The 24,787-nt window shown below is 38.9% G+C and overlaps 1 protein-coding gene across 2 annotated transcripts in view; it reads right to left on the reverse strand.

Moving 5' to 3' along the window:
- Positions 1 to 24,787, reverse strand: part of LOC121384379 (alpha-L-iduronidase-like) — a 48,842-nt gene that overhangs the window by 10,865 nt on the left and 13,190 nt on the right. Inside the window, exons 3-11 of one of the 2 annotated variants that reach the window (XM_041514752.1) lie at positions 23,177 to 23,367; positions 17,925 to 18,020; positions 12,875 to 13,068; positions 12,409 to 12,509; positions 10,859 to 10,937; positions 4,163 to 4,412; positions 3,585 to 3,672; positions 2,790 to 2,893; positions 958 to 1,079 (exon numbers count right to left, since the gene is read on the reverse strand). In XM_041514752.1, the coding sequence (XP_041370686.1) occupies positions 958 to 1,079; positions 2,790 to 2,893; positions 3,585 to 3,672; positions 4,163 to 4,412; positions 10,859 to 10,937; positions 12,409 to 12,509; positions 12,875 to 13,068; positions 17,925 to 18,020; positions 23,177 to 23,367 (1,225 nt within the window). The remainder of the gene's footprint in view (positions 1 to 957; positions 1,080 to 2,789; positions 2,894 to 3,584; positions 3,673 to 4,162; positions 4,413 to 10,858; positions 10,938 to 12,408; positions 12,510 to 12,874; positions 13,069 to 17,924; positions 18,021 to 23,176; positions 23,368 to 24,787) is intronic. The other variant, XM_041514753.1, reaches the window with a different exon arrangement.

Here is a 24,787-nt window from a genome sequence, read left to right on the forward strand (position 1 = left end):
TTTGTCTATATATTTCATGTTATTCTAACCACAAGCATTCAGTTTATTTATATTCCAATGATGTGCTATAATTTATCAAAACACTCAACAACAAGACTACCAGTGAGGTACATGATACGCCCGTCAAGAGTTTGATGGAAAACCATATATTAATGAATATGTTACGGGTATGATTCAATTCAAATTATGTGAAATTATTGCAATGGGATGGATGAACAGTTTGTTTTGGGCCAACTACTGATGATACTGTATCCATTGGAGAAGATGCTGTCTGATTAATGAAGTTATTGTTCTTCCTTAGAAAGGGTGAGGTTTGATGGTCATGTATGCATCTGTACACAAGATATGATCTGGACAAGGATTTACTGTTATGTGCAGTTGACCATGAAAAGTAGGTCACAGTGACCTAGTAATAGTATGCGACACACTGCCATCCCAAGTTGTTCCTACATGTGAGGTTTGATGATCATGTATACATCTGTACACAAGATATGGTCCGGACAAGGATTTACTGTTATGTGCAGTTGATCGTGAAAAGTAAGTCACAGTGACCTAGTAGTAGTACGCAACACACCGCCATACCAAGTTGTTCCTACATGTGCAGTTTGGTGGTCCTGTATGCATCTGTATGCAAGATATGGTCTGGGCAAGAAAAAGTTAACAGACAGATGGATGGACAATGCCACAATATGACCTATCATAGAAGGGCATATAAAAAGTACATTCCTCATCATTCTGACTCTGAATATTAGGCTGTGCAAAAATATCTCTTCAAATGAAATATAAGGTTGAGTGTATTGTAACAAATCTCTTGAAAAAGCTATTTTTAAAAGTATTTTAGTGATGAAATTAATGGAATTAATGACACAAAATCTGTTATCCTAACCATGTTGTCACAGGTTTAATCACCCACCATATCTATTTGTATGTTATCTGTGTGTAAACTATTGTATGTACCTCCTGTTTCCTCATCTCTCGGAACTGGTTTCGTGTTGGAAACATTGGTTTACCCTGAGCCACCCAAATATTAAATGGGTTCACAAAATCTTGGTTCACTGTATAAGCAGCAAATATCAAATCTGAAATTATATTACCAAATTAATTAGGTTTTTTAATTTAGTTTGTTTTAATCATTAAGTTAATTCAAGATAAAAAATATAAAATTACAAAATACCCAGGAATGTTGTCTGCTTGACCAGTCTTTCGAAGTATGAATTCCCATGTACCACTGTTTACTACTTAGGCTACCTATCGTAAAATCATTCCATCACATTCATTTACCATTGTATTGTGTATTTATATCATGTGTGTCAATGTATCTTATTACACGTGTATATATGCTATCATATGTATGTAAATATAGACCCTTATGGGTATATATACTACCAAATCAAATCCCATAGACGACAATAGTAACATATGTGGCTAAAACTCCTACCTGCAGCGTATCAATCAACATAAACGCCATGGATATAAATACTACCACCCGTCACACTTAAAGTGAATCAGAAAAAATTGGGTGTCAAGCTGCTCGTTTCTGAGATAACAGGTAGCGTCTATGACTACCCTAGTTCCGCACAAAATTTGAGTACTTTTTTTCACAGTTACCCCATACATGTTTCAAGAACAAGGCTACTTGACACATTGGTACTAGATGAAATAAAATTGCATATTTTTTTTACCCAGATGAAACTATTATTTTTTACAACCAACACACTCACATTTATAACCAATCACAGGATTTGTGGTGTTCACTTCTCTATCAAAAGTTGGGTGCACCTCAAACTTTGACCCAGCCAGACGTTATTTGGTCTAGTACTACCTTATGGGCTCAAAGACTATTTGGCCTAATGCAATAAAGTAAATATCATCAATGAACTTGAAATGTACTTTATACCGTTTCCTACCTTCAAAACCAACGTATAACTTTTTACATCTCAACAGTAGATATAAATCTGATGATCAACTCATGGTCTAAATGAATTAGGTATCACATCCCTATGAAATGTCACATCAACTCATGGTCTAAGAGAAGCGGGTAGCACATCCCTATGAAATGTCACCTCAACTCATGGTCTAAATGAAGCAGGTAACACATCCCTATGAAATGTCACACCAACTCATGGTCTAAGTGAAGCAGGTAGCACATCCCTATGAAATGTCACCTCAACTCATGGTCTAAGTGAAGCAGGTAGCACATCCCTATGAAATGTCACCTCAACTCATGGTCTAAGTGAAGCAGGTAACACATCCCTATGAAATGTCACCTCAACTCATGGTCTAAGTGAAGCAGGTAACACATCCCTATGAAATGTCACCTCAACTCATGGTCTAAGTGAAGCAGGTAACACATCCCTATGAAATGTCACCTCAACTCATGGTCTAAGTGAAGCAGGTAACACATCCCTATGAAATGTCACCTCAACTCATGGTCTAAGTGAAGCAGGTAACACATCCCTATGAAATGTCACCTCAACTCATGGTCTAAATGAAGCAGGTAACACATCCCTATGAAATGTCACACCAACTCATGGTCTAAGTGAAGCAGGTAGCACATCCCTATGAAATGTCACCTCAACTCATGGTCTAAGTGAAGCAGGTAGCACATCCCTATGAAATGTCACCTCAACTCATGGTCTAAGTGAAGCAGGTAGCACATCCCTATGAAATGTCACCTGCACCCAAAGATTTGTGTAGCACTGTTTCCATGTACAAGAAAACAGGTAATTGTTATGAGATCACATAAAGATATTTGATACTGCTTTCAAATAAGTGTTGCCATAGTTTACCTGTGATATTGGGTGGAATGACGCTCAAATGAAGTGTGACATAAGCATCATTGTTTGAAGATCCTGTGTCATTGCTATTGTACATCAAGATGGCCACCTGCCAACTAAAACCAATCTTTTGTAAACATTTATACTAATTATGACACTAAATATATAATCATCTTTACTCATTATCATAGACAAACCTTTTTTAATTTAAAACTGAATAATTTACCATGCTATGTACTGTAAAAAAATTCATACTATCCTTAAATTTTAATGTAACTTTTTATGTATATTTTATGTGAGACAGTATAAAAGTCTTTCAATCTCCATCTTATAAAAGTGGGACAGTATTTAAATTTGGCAATCTCTATCTTGTAACTGTGAGACAGTATTTAAGTCTGGCAATCTCCACTTATAACTGAGACAGTATTTAAGTTTGCCAATCTCTATCTTTAACTGTGAGACAGTATTTAAGTCTGGCAATATCCACTTATAACTGAGACAGTATTTAAGTTTGCCAATCTCTATCTTGTAACTGTGAGACAGTATTTAAGTCTGGCAATCTCCATCATATAAATGTGAGACAGTATTTAAGTCTGGCAATCTCCATCTAATAAATGTGAGACAGTATTTAAGTCTGGCAATCTCCATCTAATAAATGTGAGACAGTATTTAAGTCTGGCAATCTCCATCATATAAATGTGAGACAGTATTTAAGTCTGGCAATCTCCATCTAATAAATGTGAGACAGTATTTAAGTCTGGCAATCTCCATCTTATAAATGTGAGACAGTATTGACTATTTGATCACCTGTCTGCCTCAGAGTATCCATCAGCCTCGTGCAGCGTGGCCAGAACACCAAAATGGCTGTCATTTTTTATCTCCTTTCCACTGACATCTGTAATAAAATAGATAATTATTCAATAAACGGTTGATGAATGTAGCCAAAATAATCTAAAAGTTGCCTTTTTTAAAACAGAAGAAATGAAATCTTCCAAACTCATACAAACATGCAATACAGAAGATGAAAATACAGTCTGTTTATGGCAGGACACCAGAAACTCAAAAGGAAAAGTACATGTATACTTGTTTCATTACTTCAGCATGTTTTAAATTAAACCCGTTTGATGTTTAACATTCAACTATTTCAACATTTGGTCCAGGCCTTAACTGTGACCATAAAACAGCAAGAACTCTTTTAGATGTATTGTACCATACTAAAGAGTACATATGATAATGTTTGATATTTCAGTTTTGGAGTACTACATGTAACTGGAATGAAAAAACAACATTATTGGCTCCAATATGGCGTACGCTCTATCTATTAGCTACACCATGCAATAAAAAAACCCAAGCAAGATATTAAATATACTACACATAGTACATACCTGTAATTTTCACATTCAACTGCTTCTCTCCTAGTTTGGATAGTAGGCCCATTACAGTATGAACTGGTTTGCGTATGTATTGTACATGGGGCGGAGTAGTTGTGTTCATCTGAAATCTGGCCAGCAGAGTGCGCTGTGTGAACTGGTGTGGATAGTAACTCAGGAAGCCATTGTCATTGCTAAGCAATGTATAATTTTTTATTGGATGGTTTGAAATGGCAATGATGAGGTTTTGATGTTGAGCAATGACCTAAAAAATTAAAAACCAAATTCACAAAAGAACCTACAATATCTACCTAGAATATAATTATAAATTAAAATAAACCCACCAAGTACTCACTATTTTATGTTGAACTTAGGGCTTTTCCAGGATTCATAATATGAAAGGATTGGAGGCAATTGTTTTATATTTCATCACCCACAAAATAGAATATTATTTAAACCATGTATGTATAGTGGCAGGTGTGCATTCCAGTGTACTATGGAATACCATAGGTGCCCTTGTTTGATGTTATACCCTTTCAATAGACCAATTCTGCAAACCCTCAGAGATGGGAAAATATGTGGCAGATTGTCAGGCATACAATAGCAAGCAGTCTGAGAGTACTGCTGACAGTCTGAGAGTACTGCTGACAGTCTGAGAGTACTGCTGACAGTACTGCTGACAGTCTGGGAGTACTGCTAACAGTCTGGGAGTACTGCTAACAGTCTGAGAGTACTGCCAACAGTCTGATAGTACTGCTGACATTCTGACAGTACTGCTTACATTCTGATAGTACTACTGAGAGTACTGCTGACAGTCTGAGAGAGTACTTCTGACAGTCTGAGAGAGTACTGCTGACAGTCTGAGAGAGTACTTCTGACAGTCTGAGAGAGTACTGCTAACAGTCTGATAGTACTGCTGACAGTCTGAGAGAGTACTGCTGACAGTCTGAGAGTACTGCTGACAGTCTGAGAGAGTACTGCTGACAGTCTGAGATTACTGCTGACAGTCTGACAGTACTGCTGACAGTCTGAGAGAGTACTGCTGACAGTCTGAGAGTACTACTAACAGTCTGAGAGTACTGCTTACTGCTGACAGTCTGATATTACTGCTGACAGTCTGACAGTACTGCTGAGTCTGACAGTACTGCTGACAGTCTGAGAATACTGCTGACAGTCTGAGATTACTGCTGACAGTCTGACAGTACTGCTGACAGTCTGAGATTACTGCTGACAGTCTGACAGTACTGCTGACAGTCTGAGAGTACTGCTGACTAACAGTCTGAGAGTACTGCTGACAGTCTGAGAGTACTGCTAAAGCAATACATGTCCCCTACCGGGCACAACATATTAAGTTCAAGGGCCATAACCCTGTGAAAAATCAGTAATTTGCCATGTACCGGTAAGTAAAACTTAATTTGTTACAGAACATTAAAAAGCTATAGTCAAAATTTCAGCTCAATATCTTGAGACATTAAATTGTGAAGGAAAAACGTCCAGAAAACTATATGTGCATGGACCGATGGACAAACAGACAGACAGAAGGAAGGAGATAAAACCTATAGTCTCCTTCGATTGGACCAGTAGGGGACTAAAATAAGCTCAGAGCTTCAGACCACTCCATGTGATGAATTCTGGAACATAAAATAAAAAGCATGGAGCTTCTGACCACTCCATGTAATGAATTCTGGATGAGCCTTTGCCAACAAACACCACACCCACTCTTACACTCAACATTCTAACATCATGTGGAAATTCTTCCTCTTATCTTATTACTGTAGTTGCTATTGGTAGGGATCAGTCAAAACCTATATATGACCATAACACAATATGGAGTACCACGGCACCCACATCAGTAGTAGGTCCACTGTTATTATCTATATTAAATAACTAGCTGTCTTATTTGCAGATGACCGGCCTCGGTGGCGTCGTGGCAGGCCATCGGTCTACAGGCTGGTAGGTACTGGGTTCGGATCCCAGTCGAGGCATGGGATTTTTAATCCAGATACCGACTCAAAACCCTGAGTGAGTGCTCCGCAAGGCTCAGTGGGTAGGTGTAAACCACTTGCACCGACCAGTGATCCATAACTGGTTCAACAAAGGCCATGGTTTGTGCTATCCTGCCTGTGGGAAGCGCAAATAAAAGATCCCTTGCTGCTAATCGGAAGAGTAGCCCATGTAGTGGTGACAGCCGGTTTCCTCTCAAAATCTGTGTGGTCCTTAACCATATGTCTGACGCCATATAACCGTAAATAAAATGTGTTGAGTGCGTCATTAAATAAAACATTTCTTTCTTTCTATTTGCAGATGGAAATTATGTTCTTGCGCCAGAAGAACTCATTTGTCAATATTGGATAGAGATTGTGATGGGAGAAAAAGATTTGTAACAAAAAGAAACAAAACCTACGGAATACTATCAAGGAACTTATAAAACACTTCAAAGTGTTAAAAGAATAACAGCTAGTACTTTTAAATGATCTATTCAAATAATGACGTAATTATCAAACAAAATACAATGTACTTGTGAAACGCTCTTTGGTATATTTTATAAATGTATATTAGAACTATCTTTGATGTAGATGAGTCTCTAGCTATACTATATCAGTTTCTATGATTACTTAATATCAATAACAATAATCATAATAGTAATGATAATAATAACAATAATAATAATCATTTATTATTATTATTACATGTATCATTATTATTATACTGTATGTCACTATATTATTGGCATTATATGGTCTTAATTTCTAACTGCATAAATGAACTGGTCAGTTTGGTGCCTCCTTAAACATGACACCTCCACAGCATTCTCTCTTACCTGTCCCACCCCATCAAAGTGTTACAATTACCTGATTGTCAAAATGTCAGTGGTTATACAATGTGCTAAGATGATGATCAATATTTCTTTTCTTGTTTACTGTTTACAAAATACTGTAGAATACTTTATTTTCGCAGGATAAAATTTTCACGATTTAATGAAAATGGGTCAATTCGCGAACATTTATTTTCGCGAATCTCCCAACCCCCATCAATAAAAAAACGAAGTACAGATGTCAATAATTTTGTTTTAAAAACGGAACTTAGTTTTGCTGGTTGTTACGCTAATCTGTAGAACTAATCCTACATGTACACATGAGTGCTATACACATAAAACAATAGTTTTCCTGCTTTAGCCAATCAAGACTTTATTGTTTATAAGTTAATAAGCATACAGAAGGTGCTTACCGCATACAGTTTTTCTTAATCCTTATAATTGTTATAAAAACAAAAACCGAAAACAAACGAAACGAAACGAAATTTGAAGGCACAAGTTACTAGTACTCAGTAACTTAAGTTTGATTGTAACAATATTTATTGCCGTCAAAATACTAGTTCAAAATGGTTTGTGATTGGCCAACAGGCCAAAAATTAAAATAAAATTGTGAAACATCTGAACATAGCCCAGTCCAGATTTTTTCACTTCCACATTTTTAATATACTGTGATAATGCATGTTTACCTCCGTCATTGAACATGTGTAGACTCTGTCCGATGAACTGATCGCTAGCACATGCAAAGGAAAACAGCATAAAGCTTTTTAGTGTTAGTATTGTTTTATTAATCGTGTTCTTGATTTAAAGTTTTAAACAGCTTTTGTGGTTTGTGGTTTGTTCCGTGACAGGAGGGAGTGCCGCTTTGTTACTACTAGCCTTGTACATCGGAAACTAATGTGGTATAGTTGAACGAGACTACATTTTTTTATTTTTTTATTTGTCGGCCTTTATAAAAAGTGTATTTTTGCGTGTAATATATTTTCATGAATTTCATTCACACGCGAAAAACGCGAAAATAAAGTATTATACAGTACTTTCACAAACAATTTGCCATGCTTGTTACTTTAAACATTTAGAGAAACTGCACTCCCTGCCTTGATGCATCGATCAATAGTAACTTTATACCTGTACATGTAGCTCTAATTAGCTAGGTTAATTTACAAAAAACCTGTGCATTTCAGTTTACAGAAATGAAGTCACATGAGAGTTTTCATTACATGACTACTAGCTAGAATCTTTGTTCACATGCTGTGTCTGCTTACAATTACTATAATGACACAGGATCACTTTCCATGTCTTCCACACACAGATATGTGAAAGTTCAACACAAGCTGGCCTCAGATTACAGTTATCTTCCCATTTGGTTGTCCAAAATCCGGAAGTTTCACCGCGCAAGTAGTCTGCTGTTTGACTGTGATTATTTCATGGCAGACAGCTATGAAGTGGCAACTGTTTGACTGAAGTGACAGGGGATAGCATGTAGTTTGTAAACATGTGTAACTTGTTGACATTGAAGACTTGTTTGTGGTAATTCCGGCCCATGCAAAAGTAGTGCTTTTTGTGTAAAATGGGTGTACTCCGGCCTGGTTTAGAGGGTGTGTCTGTTTAAACCAATATGCTGGGAGAAAGAGCTGGACAACAGGGGTTGTCCTTTTCAGGGTATGTGTCCCCCATGCAGGCAAAGGTACATACAAAACTTCACGGGCCTGCTGATACTAATAAAAATGTTATAGCCACTAAGGCTATATAGAAACATATAGCGAAATTAATTGTGGTCTGAGGCCTGATATAGTTCACACATTACACCGGTTAAATGCTTGATTCTGATGAAAGTATTATAACCAGAGAGGTGAAATTACACAGACTGATTGTGAATACCACAAGGAATATGAAAACTAATTTATTTATTTTCTAAATATTTTATTAAATTAAAAAACATTTTTTTTGAATTTATTAAAAATTAAAATTAAAATTTTCAACTTTTAAATTTCAGTATCCTCCAAAATAGCATAAAATGACCTCTGATGTTACTACAGGTTGTTGCAATATTTTTTAACAGTTTTGAGCTGATAATTTGGTAAAAATGAGCAAAACTTGGATTTTGTTAGTCAATATTGAGATTTTAATTTTTTTTACATATTGAATTTTAATGAGTTTCTCAATTATTGCAATTGGACAGAAGATCTAAATATAATGAATATATCACTACTAAATGTAATTAAACACTTTAAATAAATAGTATACAGTTTTTAACAAGATTAAGTACTCTAATAATACATTTCACCTACATTTATGTAAATTACACACTTCAGTCATTTTTCAAAAATGGTCTTTTATCCTTAGAAAATCTAATAGGCTAATATTCTATGCTGTCTGAATGTATTTATTGTGTTCAGTAATCAGATGCTGGTATACTTGTCAAGTTTATTGCAGAAAATGTGCCAAAAAGGTTAACATTTGGCTTGTAATACAGATGGCAGAATAATCCATAATGCATATTCAGTGGTCATTACTACAAACATCCATCCAATCAAGAAATACTACACTGAGGTATCCCAGACACTGGCACATGACTACACTTGTTAACAGTTATCACTGGAAACTGAAAAATATGGTGCAAGTACCTCTTGGTAGGATTTATATCAGCATTTTGTGACAAAATCTTCATTTTCAAAGTTGTCGTCAACAAAAAAATATTATGGTGTATACCTAAGTAATATCTGTAGGGCATATTCATATTAATATGCATTTATATGGACTGTTTTGCCTTTTACAAAGTGGCTACATGTCTAATACAGTAAATGAAGTAGATTAAGTAAATACAGCAGGTCAAAATTGAATATGAGGCCTATCATGTCTAATTTTCCCTGAAATTAGTGTGTAAACATTTGTTGCAAATGGCCCCAATTTTGTGACTTTCACCATCCCTCTGACACATTTCTAATAATGTATCATGAATTCAGTCACCATATCTTTACTAAGCCTCCACTTATCATATCTAAAATGCAAAATTTTACAGTTTTAGATTTTTTTGTTTTTCAAAAATTTAAATTTAAGTTTAATATTTCATTAAAAATGAAGTAAAATCTAATGATTGATTTTTTTTCCTTTAAATATTTCAAAATCTTTCCAAGACAACACTGTGCAGATAGAACATATGTAGAAGAAGAAATAGCTGCTCATTGTATGAAGAAATTCCAAAATTTGATAAAGTTATTACATTTTGAAGTTGGTGTCCCTCAAGTTTCCATTGCTAAAATTGGCCATGGCAAGGCACTGTGGTAGGTGTTTTAACACAGCCTCTGTATACTCTCAGTTTAAAGGTGACATACCGATACTTACCGAGCATTGCTTTAATATGTATATCATTGGAATGCATTAGTGTGGGCCAGTTTTTAGGGGAAAAAAATGGACTGATAGGCCTCAGATTACAGTTATCTTCCCATTTGGTTGTCCAAAATCCGGAAGTTTCACCGCGCAAGTAGTCTGCTGTTTGACTGTGATTATTTCATGGCAGACAGCTATGAAGTGGCAACTGTTTGACTTAAGTGACAGGGGATAGCATGTAGTTTGTAAACATGTGTAACTTGTTGACATTGAAGACTTGTTTGTGGTAATTCCGGCCCATGCAAAAGTAGTGCTTTTTGTGTAAAATGGGTGTACTCCGGCCTGGTTTAGAGGGTGTGTCTGTTTAAACCAATATGCTGGGAGAAAGAGCTGGACAACAGGGGTTGTCCTTTTCAGGGTATGTGTCCCCCATGCAGGCAAAGGTACATACAAAACTTCACGGGCCTGCTGATATTAATAAAAATGTTATAGCCACTAAGGCTATATAGAAACATATAGTGAAATTAATTGTGGTCTGAGGCCAGCTTGTCCATCTAAATAACCCTGACCTTGACAACCATAGCTGCATATGTTGAGTCTGATCTCCAGATTTCATCCTTGGACCAGCCAACCAGTGGGTCTGCTTCACTGCAATAAAAGAAAGTTCCATGTCATTATTTTTTTATGTTGAGTTTTAACAATAACTTCCATTTTGTTTGAGTTTTAATTTATATTTTGTACTACTGCTATTACTCCACTATAATTGTTATGGTGGTTGTTGTTATTACAGAGAGAGAGAGAGAGAGAGAGAGAGAGAGAGAGAGAGAGAGAGAGAGAGAGAGAGGGTGTGTGTGTGTGTGTGTGTGTGTGTGCATGTGTCTGTGTGTGTGTGTGTGTGTGTGTATTTATGTCTATGTGTGTGTATGTGCATGTGTCTGTGTGTGTGTGTGTCTGTCCGTGTGTCTGACTGTGCCCATCTCTGTATGTGTGGTGTTTGTGTGTGTGGTATGTGTGTTTGTGTCAGTCAGTGAAAGTCTGTTTTGGAGAGGTATGCTCTAAACACAATATTTGTTAGTGGGGTTTTTTAATTTCAGGAAACAGCTAAGTTTTGTTAATCATGTCAATTGTTTAAAAACAAAATGTATTATAATATTCTTATTATCATTAAAATTACTGAAACAAAACGCTTGCAGTGAAACACAGCTGTTACCATTTTAGTGCCGTGTTCAGTGACAACGGTCAACACTATAATTCATGATTTAGTGATTCAGATCTACAAGTTATTTAACTCTTCTAAATAATAATTCTTGGGTTTTATCCTGCAACCACTGTTTCTACTGACAGATTACGATGACCGATTAAAACAAAGTCATAAACGTATATTAACAGATTACGACTTTTGACGTCACTCATAAGACGTTACATGCATAGCTACATTATAAAATTGCTCAGTTGACCTCTAGGTCATCGTACAATGTAACAGAAAAAACTGAAATAAAAGCTTTTCTCCTGAATTTTTATGGTCTACAGGATAAAAATAATAACTAGTTACTGACGTCGGATATCTGCTTTATTCTGTTCAGGCCAAATGAGAAATTACCCATTCTTACCTTCACAGGATAAAGCAGATATCCGACATCATTAACTAGTTATTCTCTATATGAAACTCCAAAAGAGCAACTGATCACTTTCTGAAAATGGGTAATTTTGCTATCAAGATGCCAAGAAATTGTGTCTAAGGCTATCTAAATAACAATAAGCCTAAAAACGTGCCTGAACCTCTTTTGGCTATAGGCACGTCTCGGACCCCGATAACTGCTGCCGCCCTCTCCCCATTTAACTGGTGAAGTCTAGTGCATCTAAATGAAAACATTCTTGGGGTAAAATACCATGCAAAATAATCCTTTTAAAATTATTGTTTACAAATGGCCAATTTTGCGATTCAGATACCGAGAAAAACTTTCAAAGACAACCAATTTTAACATTTTTCAGGGGGCATACCCTCGGGCAAGGCATTTCGTGCCATGCATAATAATGACCTTGATCATTGCCCCCCCACCCACCTCCCACTTAAACAAATGCTCTGACTGGCCTGTCTTAGGTAATTAAAATATCTCACTCATTGTAAAATGGTTTGTGAGCCAGTGATGGGTAATTCTTCACAATATTTGTCCAAGCTCGAGTCTCCTCTTGAAGAATAACTTTAGAATGTCCATGACCCTATAAACATTAATATATAAAATTATCTAGTTGATCACTATTAAAACATTCAAGGTATCTATTATCTATATCTATGAACTTTTTTTATTACAATGAAGTTATAACATTCATCTAAATTCATCAAATGTCAATTAAGTGTTCAAAATAAACGTTAAGAAATAAAAACAAGTCAATAGACTTACAAGTAATTACATTTTGAGACAAAAAAGGAGACTTTTTTAACATTTATATGTCACATTCTGCTGTTTGACATTGGATAAACAAAGTAGTATGTACATACAAGTAGCATAAAAACCCATATATATGTAAATTTAAGCAAGGTTTCACAGGATTAATAGCACTGTCATTTTTTTCTTTTCAATCACCTTTTCGTGCAGTGATATAAAATCAATCCTAACACCTTTGTGACCAGTAAAATAGTTGATGCCATCCACAGTGTGTTTGTATAGAGCCTCGGCATACTCCGTTCGTGTGCAGCCGTCAGCTGGCCCTCCAAATCGCAACATAGAGTTAGCAGCCTTTAAACCCTCAGAGGTGGCATCATAGTAGTTTAGAAAACCTGAAAATTTAATTACATACAACAGAGTACTTTCACAACTGGCACCTGGGGATTTCTGTGTAAACTGGCACAATCTCAAAGTTCCTTCCAGTTACAATGGCTTACATGATATCTGTCTAATCAGACACTCTTTGTTCACCAGTGCATTTTGTCAGTTCCCCCTTGAATCCAGTATCACTTAAATAAGGATCAGTAATACACACCCGTATGCATGTTGTTCAGGGCTTCCTAACTGGTCTAAATTACAGGGATGAGATCCTGCGCCCACGCATCCAACCTGCTCTGGAAGGCATGGGATCAGCTAGGTGCCGCTTTGCAGGATGACAATGCCACTCCTCACAGATGTCTGGTCATCACAGACTTGCTGCAGCAGCAGGGGATCACTTTGCAGGATGACAATGCCACTCCTCACAGATGTCTGGTCATCACAGACTTGCTGCAGCAGCAGGGGATCACTTTGCAGGACGGCAATGCCACTCCTCACAGATGTCTGGTCATCACAGACTTGCTGCAGCAGCAGGGGATCACTTTGCAGGACGACAATGCCACTCCTCACAGATGTCTGGTCATCACAGACTTGCTGCAGCAGCAGGGGATCACTTTGCAGGACGACAATGCCACTCCTCATAGATGTCTGGTCATCACAGACTTGCTGCAGCAGCAGGGGATCACTTTGCAGGACGACAATGCCACTCCTCACAGATGTCTGGTCATCACAGACTTGCTGCAGCAGCAGGGGATCACCAGGATGGACTGATCTGCCCACTCTCTTGATTTGTATGGGACGTTCTTGGATAAAAAGTGACTGAACACCATACCTGCTACTTGTTTTGCCATGGACCCGAGTTGTGCGCATGTCTGTCACTACCAAAAAGAGGAATGCAGTTATTTGGGAGTGCATGTTTGTTTTGTTGTTATTTGAAATCAAATGAATTCTGTACTAAATTGTTGTTAAATAATTAAAATAAATTTGTGGATTTCCTCTTTTTTTTCCAGCGCAGTCTTCATGTGGCCCTTAATATATTGTGACTAAAGTAGATATCACACCCCAGGCCTGTAGGAACAGCTAGTATATAGTATATGGAAAAAACCCATACATTTTCATCATCAAGTAGTACACACACCTTGACCGTGTCAGCGTTTCTGGTACACCATACCTTGACCATGTCAGCGTTTCTAGTACACACACCTTGACCTTGTCAGTGTGTCTAGTACACACACACCTTGACCATGTCAGTGTGTCTAGTACACACACCTTGACCGTGGCAGTGTTTCTGGTACACACACCTGGACCGTGTCAGCATTTCTGGTACACACACCTTGACCGTGTCAGTGTTTCTAGTACACACACCTTAACCGTGTCAGTGTTTCTAGTACACACACCTTGACCGTGTCAGTGCTTCTGGTACACACACCTTGACGTGTCAGTGTTTCTAGTACACACACCGTAACCATGTCAGTGTTTCTAGTACACACACCTTGACCGTGTTAGTGTTTCTAGTACACACACCTTGACCATGTCAGCGTTTCTGGTACACACACCTTGACCATGTCAGTGTTTCTAGTACACACACCTTGACCATGTCAGTGTGTCTAGTACACACACCGTGACTGTGTCAGTGTGTCTAGTACACACACCTTGACCGTGTCAGTCTTTCTAGTACACACACCGTGACCATGTCAGTGTTTCTAGTACACACACCTTGACAGTGTCAAAATGTTTCTGGTATATATACCTTGAGTGGTCATTCTGACTGTCAGTGTTACTAGTACACACACCTTGAGTGATCATCCTGACAGTGTCAAAAGTGTTTCTGGTATACTTACCTTGAGTGGTCATTCTGACCGTGTCAGTGTTACTAGTATGCACACCTTGAGTGGTCATTCTGACCGCGTCAGTGTAACTAGTACACACACCTTGAGTGGTCATTTTGACCGTGTCAAAAGTGTTTCTGGTATACTTACTGTCACAAGTCAAGGGTACTAAAATAAGAACCATATTATATTTTAGAACATTTATTGTAAATACTTGGGTAATTGAGAATATATTGTTGAACTGTGTGTCATAGCTTGCTAAGGCAAACTATATTTTTATACTGTAATCACTAGCAGAGGTGTTTGTAAAGAACTTGGGCTTGGGCTTACATTGGTGAACACTTTTGTTTGTGAGTGAAGGCATGCATAGTGGGGATATAGTTGGGAGATGTAATGAGTTGTGGGCAGTCACATAACGTTCTTGAGAGAGAAACTGTGTGTTAAGATATTGTGAAATATTTTATTCTGTATAACTCTGGGTTGATGACAACCGTAAGTAGATTTTGTTTGTTTGTTGTATAACTGTGGTATACTATTGTGTATATGTGTTAGTAGTTGTATGTAACGTCATAGCAAAACAAAAGTCTTAAGTAAATCTGATTTATGTAATATTTAAGACACTTGTGAAGTGCGGACATTATATTAAGAGAAAATTGTCTAACATCTGATATGGTAATATAAATATTACATGGTTTTGATTAGGGTATATTGTATTTCAATGTATTTGTGTATTGGGTCCTGGTGATGACGAACATAGATGATGTATTCTGGGAGTTGGCGAAGAGTCTGGTGAATGGCGGTGGTGATAATGGTGAACAGAGAAGATGATCAGTGAATGATCGTGACGACGGTGTCAATGATTTTGACGAACGGCGAAGGTGATCTGTGAATGATCCTGACAAAGAGTGTTGCTGATTCGGGTGAATGATGGTGGTAATAATGGTGAATGGAGGAGATGATCAGTGAAGGATCGTGATGAGGGTACCAATGATTCTGGTGAACGGAGATGATCAGTGAATGACCGTGACGAGGGGGTTAGTGATTCTGGTGAATGACAGGGGTATTAATAGTAAACGACAACGGTGATCAGTGAATGATCATTATGAGGTGTGATGATTCTAGTGAATGATAATGATAATGGGGAATGGTGAAGATGATCAGTGAATGATCATGACAAGGGTGATGATGAGGGTGACTTATGATGATGAATTGTGAAATGTGATGAATAGTGGAAGACAGACATTTTAGTATTATTTTGTGGTTAAAAGATTTTTACTCTATTTAATAGTGATTCATAGTTTAATTTACATGTGATATGTGTTACATGCGTGAAAGTGTAATATGTATTGGTTGGGAGGGAAGTGTTATGTAAATAAATGTGTATGAATGATTCCTGAGTTGTCGTCTTGTTTCTTTTGGGATACCGACCCGTGACACTTACCTTGAGTGGTCATTCTGACCGTGTCAGTGTTACTAGTATGCACACCTTGAGTGGTCATTCTGACTGCGTCAGTGTAACTAGTACACACACCTTGAGTGGTCATTTTGACCGTGTCAAAAGTGTTTCTGGTATACTTACTTTGAGTGGTCATTCTGACTGTGTCAGTGTTACTAGTATGCACACCTTGAGTGGTCATTCTGACCGTGTTAGTGTTTCTGGAACACACACCGTGAGTGGTCATTCTGACCGTGTTAGTGTTTCTGGAACACACACCGTGAGTGGTCATTCTGACCGTGTTAGTGTTTCTGGAACACACACCGTGAGTGGTCATTCTGATTGTGTCAGTGTTTCTGGTACACACACCTTGAGTGGTCATTCTAATCATGTCAAAGTGTTCTGGTAAACACACCTTGAGTGGTCATTCTGACCGTGTTAGTGTTTCTGGTACACACACCTTGAGTGGTCATTCTGACCGTGTCAAAGTGTTTCAAGTACACACACCTTGAGTGGACATTCTGACTGTGTTAGTGTTTCTGGTACACACACCTTGAGTGGTCATTCTGACCGTGTCATAGTGTTTCTAGTACACACACCTTGAGTGGTCATTCTGACCGTGTTAGTGTTTCTGGTACACACACCTTGAGTGGTCATTCTGACCGTGTCAAAGTGTTTCTAGTACACACACCTTGAGTGGTCATTCTGACCGTGTTAGTGTTTCTGGTACACACACCTTGAGTGGTCATTCTGACCATGTCAAAGTGTTTCTGGTACACACACCTAGAGTGGTCATTCTGACTGTGTCAAAGTGTTTCTGGTACACACACCTTGAGTGGTCATTCTGATCGTGTCAAAGTGTTCTGGTACACACACCTTGAGTGGTCATTCTGACCGTGTTAGTGTTTCTGGTACACAAACCTTGAGTGGTCATTCTGACTGTTAGTGTTTCTGGTATACATACCGTGAGTGGTCATTCTGATCGTGTTAGTGTTTCTGGTACACACACCTTGAGTGGTCATTCTGACTGTGTCAAAGTGTTTCTGGTACACACACCTTGAGTGGTCATTCTGACTGTGTCAAAGTGTTTCTGGTACACACACCTTGAGTGGTCATTCTGATCGTGTCAAAGAGTTCTGGTAAACACACCTTGAGTGGTCATTCTGACCGTGTTAGTGTTTCTGGTACACACACCTTGAGTGGTCATTCTGATCGTGTCAAAGTGTTCTGGTACACACACCTTGAGTGGTCATTCTGACCGTGTTAGTGTTTCTGGTACACACACCTTGAGTGGTCATTCTGACTGTGTTAGTGTTTCTGGTATACATACCTTGAGTGGTCATTCTGACCATGTCAAAGTGTTTCTAGTACACACACCTTGAGTGGTCATTCTGACCGTGTTAGTGTTTCTAGTACACACACCTTGAGTGGTCATTCTGACCGTGTTAGTGTTTCTAGTACACACACCTTGAGTGGTCATTCTGACCATGTCAAAGTGTTTCTAGTACACACACCTTGAGTGGTCATTCTGACCGTGTTAGTGTTTCTAGTACACACACCTTGAGTGGTCATTCTGATCATGACAAAGTGTTTCTAGTACACACACCTTGAGTGGTCATTCTGACCGTGTCAAAGTCTCTGCAATCAGGTTCATTCCAGGTTTCAAAATTCCAAGACATTACTTCTCCTGCTCCATAAATACCTGTAATAATTAAACAACATTGGTAATCAAAAATGCTTCAGAATTCTAGGTCTTGTCTTCAATAAACTTTTTGTGTGTAAGCCAATCATGTTATAAAACTATATTCAAGCAAAAACAATTAAACATATTTCTTTCATTGGTGATGTAAAAATTTAAATTCATAATTAATTTTATTTTATTTACATATTTAAAAACATGCATTCAATTAACATTTTAGCAATATTAATTTTGTTTAACATGTATTAAGATGAACATCCACAGGTGCAACCATAACACAGGTTTCACTGATCTAGGACTCATAGTTGTAACAGAGCTAAACATGTAACACTAAACCATGAGGTATATATTCCGGAAGATGATATCACTATCACTATTGCCTCTGCCACTAAACACACAATACATATATTTCACTTTATGACATCATTAAGATGAGAAGTTTGATGTAGCTCAGTGGTACAATGCTTGCTTGAGGAGTGATGGGTCTATAGACGGATCATTCTCAATGGACTGTTTTCTCAGTGGTACAGTGCTTGCTTGAGGAGTGATGGGTCTATAGATTGGTCATTCTCAATGGACTGTTTTCTCAGTGGTACAGTGCTTGCTTGAGGAGTGATGTGTCTATAGACGGATCACTCTCAATGGACTGTTTTCTCAGTGGTACAGTGCTTGCTTGAGGAGTGATGGGTCTATAGATTGGTCACTCTCAATGGACTGTTTTCTCAGTGGTACAGTGCTTGCTTGAGGAGTGATGGGTCTATAGATTGGTCACTCTCAATGGACTGTTTTCTCAGTGGTACAGTGCTTGCTTGAGGTTTTCTGTGGTACAGTGGGTCTATAGTTTTGGTCACTCTCAATGGACTGTTTTCTCAGTGGTACAGTGCTTGCTTGAGGAGTGATGGGTCTATAGACGGATCACTCTCAATGGACTGTTTTCTCAGTGGTACAGTGCTTGCTTGAGGAGTGATGGGTCTATAGACGGATCACTCTCAATGGACTGTTTTCTCAGTGGTACAGTGCTTGCTTGAGGAGTGATGGGTCTATAGATTGGTCACTCTCAATGGACTGTTTTCTCAGTGGTACAGTGCTTGCTTGAGGAGTGATGGGTCTATAGACGGATCACTCTCAATGGACTGTTTTCTCAGTGGTACAGTGCTTGCTTGAGGAGTGATGGGTCTATAGATGGATCACTCTCAATGGACTGTTTTCTCAGTGGTACAGTGCTTGCTTGAGGAGTGATGGGTCTATAGATTGATCACTCTGGGTGGACTGTTTTCTCAGAGTGCTTGAGTGATGGGTCTATAGACGGATCACTCTCAATGGACTGTTTTCTCAGTGGTACAGTGCTTGCTTGAGGAGTGATGGGTCTATAGATTGGATCACTCTCAATGGACTGTTTTCTCAGTTTTTACAGTGCTTGCTTGAGTGATGGGTGATGGACTGTTTCTCAGTGGTACAGTGCTTGCTTAGTGATTGGTCACTCTCAATGGACTGTTTTCTCAGTGGTACAGTGCTTGCTTGAGGAGTGTGGGATAGGGTCAGTTTCTTCCCACAGTACTGGTAGCTTGAGGAGTGATGGGTCTATAGCAGACTCACTCTCAATGGGGTGTGTTTCTCAGTGGTACAGTGCTTGCTTGAGGAGTGATGGGGATCACTCTCAATGGACTGTTTTCTCTCAGTGCTTGCTTGAGGAGTGATGGGTCACTCTCAATGGACTGTTTTCTCAGTGGTACAGTGCTTGCTTGAGGAGTGATGGGTCTATAGACGGATCACTCTCTCAATGAATGGACTGTCTCAGTGGTACAGTGCTGCAGTGGTACTGTTTTCTCAGTGCTTGCTTGAGGAGTGATGGGTCTTTCTCAGTGGTACACGGATCACTCTCAATGGACTGTTTTCTCAGTGGTACAGTGCTTGCTTGAGGAGTGATGGGTCTATAGATTGGTCACTCTCAATGGACTGTTTTCTCAGTGGCACAGTGCTTGCTTGAGGAGTGATGGGTCTATAGATTGATCACTCTCAATGGACTGTTTTTCTCAGTGGTACAGTGCTGGCTTGAGGAGTGTTTTCCTGTTGTTTCTTCCCACACTACTGGTAGCTCCTCTCAGCAGACTGTACTCAATAGATGGATCACTCTCAATGGACTGTTTTCTCAGTGGTACAGTGCTTGCTTGAGGAGTGATGGGTCTATAGATTGGTCACTCTCAATGGACTGTTTTCTCAGTGGTACAGTGCTTGCTTGAGGAGTGATGGGTCTATAGACGGATCACTCTCAATGGACTGTTTTCTCAGTGGTACAGTGCTTGCTTGAGGAGTCTATGATGGACTGTTTTCTCAGTGGTACAGTGCTTGCTTGAGGAGTGATGGGTCTTAGACGGATCACTCTCAATGGACTGTTTTCTCAGTGTTGCTTGCTCTATAGATTGGGTGGACTGTTTTCTCAGTGGTACAGTGCTTGCTTGAGGAGTGATGGGTCTATGATTGGTCACTCTCAATACTGTTTTCTCAGTGGTACAGTGCTTGCTTGAGGAGTGATGGGTCTATAGATTGGTCACTCTCAATGGACTGTTTTCTCAGTGGTACAGTGCTTGCTTGAGGAGTGATGGGTCTATAGATTGATCACTCTCAATGGACTGTTTTCTCAGTGGTACAGTGCTTGCTTGAGGAGTGATGGGTCTATAGACGGATCACTCTCAATGGACTGTTTTCTCAGTGGTACAGTGCTTGCTTGAGGAGTGATTGGTCACTCTCAATGGACTGTTTTCTCAGTGGTACAGTGCTTGCTTGAGGAGTGATGGGTGTATAGATTGATCACTCTCAATGGACTGTTTTCTCAGTGGTACAGTGCTTGCTTGAGGAGTGATGGGTCTATAGATTGATCACTCTCAATGGACTGTTTTCTCAGTGGTACAGTGCTTGCTTGAGGAGTGATGGGTCTATAGACGGATCACTCTCAATGGACTGTTTTCTCAGTGGTACAGTGCTTGCTTGAGGAGTGATGGGTCTATAGACGGATCACTCTCAATGGACTGTTTTCTCAGTGGCACAGTGCTTGCTTGAGGAGTGATGGGTCTATAGATTGGTCACTCTCAATGGACTGTTTTCTCAGTGGTACAGTGCTTGCTTGAGGAGTGATGGGTCTATAGACGGATCACTCTCAATGGACTGTTTTCTCAGTGGTACAGTGCTTGCTTGAGGAGTGATGGGTCTATAGATTGATCACTCTCAATGGACTGTTTTCTCAGTGGTACAGTGCTTGCTTGAGGAGTGATGGGTCTATAGATTGGTCACTCTCAATGGACTGTTTTCTCAGTGGTACAGTGCTTGCTTGAGGAGTGATGGGTCTATAGATTGGTCACTCTCAATGGACTGTTTTCTCAGTGGTACAGTGCTTGCTTGAGGAGTGATGGGTCTATAGATTGATCACTCTCAATGGACTGTTTTCTCAGTGGTACAGTGCTTGCTTGAGGAGTGATGGGTCTATAGACGGATCACTCTCAATGGACTGTTTTCTCAGTGGTACAGTGCTTGCTTGAGGAGTGATGGGTCTATAGACGGATCACTCTCAATGGGTGATCACTCTCAATGGATGTTTTCTCAGTGGTACAGTGCTTGCTTGAGGAGTGATGGGTCTATAGATTGGTCACTCTCAATGGACTGTTTTCTCAGTGGTACAGTGCTTGCTTGAGGAGTGATGGGTCTATAGACGGATCACTCTCAATGGACTGTTTTCTCAGTGGTACAGTGCTTGCTTGAGGAGTGATGGGTCTATAGACGGATCACTCTCAATGGACTGTTTTCTCAGTGGTACAGTGCTTGCTTGAGGAGTGATGGGTCTATAGATTGATCACTCTCAATGGACTGTTTTCTCAGTGGCACAGTGCTTGCTTGAGGAGTGATGGGTCTATAGATTGGTCACTCTCAATGGACTGTTTTCTCAGTGGTACAGTGCTTGCTTGAGGAGTGATGGGTCTATAGATGGATCACTCTAAATGGACTGTTTTCTCAGTGGTACAGTGCTTGCTTGAGGAGTGATGGGTCTATAGACGGATCACTCTCAATGGACTGTTTTCTCAGTGGTACAGTGCTTGCTTGAGGAGTGATGGGTCTATAGATTGGTCACTCTCAATGGACTGTTTTCTCAGTGGCACAGTGCTTGCTTGAGGAGTGATGGGTCTATAGATTGGTCACTCTCAATGGACTGTTTTCTCAGTGGCACAGTGCTTGCTTGAGGAGTGATGGGTCTATAGATTGGTCACTCTCAATGGACTGTTTTCTCAGTGGTACAGTGCTTGCTTGAGGAGTGATGGGTCTATAGATTGATCACTCTCAATGGACTGATTTCTCAGTGGTACAGTGCTTGCTTGAGGAGTGATGGGTCTATAGACGGATCACTCTCAATGGACTGTTTTCTCAGTGGTACAGTGCTTGCTTGAGGAGTGATGGGTCTATAGACTGATCACTCTCAATGGACTGTTTTCTCAGTGGTACAGTGCTTGCTTGAGGAGTGATGGGTCTATAGACGGATCACTCTCAATGGACTGTTTTCTCAGTGGTACAGTGCTTGCTTGAGGAGTGATGGGTCTATAGGCTTGTTTGTTTTCCTGTGCTATATTGGTCACTCTCAATGGACTGTTTTCTCAGTGGTACAGTGCTTGCTTGAGGTGTGATGGGTCTATAGATTGATCGCTCTCAATGGACTGTTTTCTCAGTGGTACAGTGCTTGCTTGAGGTGTGATGGGTTTGTAGATTGATCACTCTCAATGTATTCTGTTTTCCCCATCCCAACCAGTGCATCATCACTGGTACATCAAAGGCTGTCCTGCCTAGATGGGCAAGTTCATATAAATAACACCATGCTGCTTTTTCGGTGTGGGTAGCCTGTGAGATGGTTTCCTCACACAACCACGTGTCGAAGTTTGTTTTTTATTAATGACATGATTATCGGTATTATTAAATGTTCTTTTCTTTTAATCAAGGTGAGAAAATCAAATAATAAAATCTGACTACTTAAAATATACATGAATGTTGTAAATTACAGTTTAAAATAATGGTCTATTCATATAGAAATAAATTGAATATTATTCAAACATTTCATCCATTTTAACCAAATCCATTAAAGACACATATATAGCTCTAAATGCAGGCAAATGTTTCCTTACTAATGTAGTGTTCAGCTACTTGTTTTACAAGGTCCTTCCACATGTACACCTGTGTCTTGTTGTCAAAGTCAGAGAAAATTCCAGATGGGTTTCCCATCACTTCAAATCCTGGCTGGAGACCATTTCCAGACAGCATGTCAAGGAGACCATCAAGACTGCTGAAGTTATACACTGGACGACTACCATTCCAACTGAAGAATTAACAAATGAAAAGTAGCCACAATAACAGTACTTACTATTCAGAAACACCTCTTTTATCAAAATTATACAATTAACTACACAAAGTGATTGTTATCTTTAAAGGTAGGAGGCTGTTTAAAGAAAGCAGGGGAGGTGTGAAATTGAAACTAACAAGCAGTTCTAGAAGTCTGCCTCGATATTAGACTCCTAAATTAGACATGTAGTGCAACGTTTCCAATAGCAATGTGCTAGACTCAAGATAAACATGGATCAAAACACAAGTTTCATATTATCACTTCAGAAAATCAAGAATTCTCGACATATATCAAATCTGATGCCTTCCTCTGTTTATTTGAGCCTTAAGTGACAGCTGCAGTAGCTGCCAAAATCCACCGCCATCACTTACTTATGAACACTGATAAAATGTTTAGTCTACATGTACATGTAAATCATTCTTGGATGAATTATTATCAAAATTATTATTTTACCCAAGGGCAGTGTGTTTTGTGTATAGGAACCATACATTACTGGCATTGTCTGTACATGTAATTATGTGTTAGCTTAAAACGTTGTGCATTTAATTTAGAACTTTCCATTCCTAGACCATTTGTCAAAATAATCATAAAACATTTTAATATATAATTGATTTTTAAATCAGTATCAATGTGTTAACAAAATATACCATCATGCAAATGTACAGAACATAAATGAAAATAATAACTATTGGGTTGGTTTGGGGGTGGGTTTTTTTGGGGGTAGGGGGAGGTCAAACTTAAAACTTTAAAGCACAAAACATGAAATTTATATAGTATTAGTTTATACAGGTTAGGTCAGGTCATAGGGCTTTTCGTGCACATACAGAGCAAGCTGTCATAGCGCATGCCTGTCGGGCACAAAAGCCGGCCGATGCCGGCTTTTCTGTCCAGGACAGGAAATAGTTTATACCAAATTAAGTCCATTATGAAGTATATCAGTAAGCCTGTGTTATGGTTAGAATAAATCAAAGAATTATAGAAATAAAACATAGCAAAATCACCAATTGTCTCCATATACTAAAACACCAGGCTCCATATTCATAAACATACCTAAGTGAATGTACGATACTTATCCGTGCAGTTTAAATATGTATTTAGGTATCATACATTGACTTAAGTATGTTTATGAATACGGAGCCTGCTCTCTAGAAAGTTGCTAGAAAAAATATATTGTTCATTTATTCCTCCAGCCTTTGATTAAGCTGACATAATTTGGGATAACTGTACCCTTTACAGCAGTTAGAAAATATCCAGCTTGATGTTATATGCACCATCTGTGGGTCTGTTTCTGGGACATCTCACCAGTGGCTGTACAATGAAACGGGATTTATACCATTATAGCCGAGAGGAGGAGACAAACTATGTATGATGTATATAGACTATATGGTTTCTCTCC

This window comes from Gigantopelta aegis, chromosome 10 (assembly GCF_016097555.1).
Source record: "Gigantopelta aegis isolate Gae_Host chromosome 10, Gae_host_genome, whole genome shotgun sequence".
In the NCBI taxonomy this organism is placed as follows: Eukaryota; Metazoa; Mollusca; class Gastropoda; order Neomphalida; family Peltospiridae; genus Gigantopelta; species Gigantopelta aegis.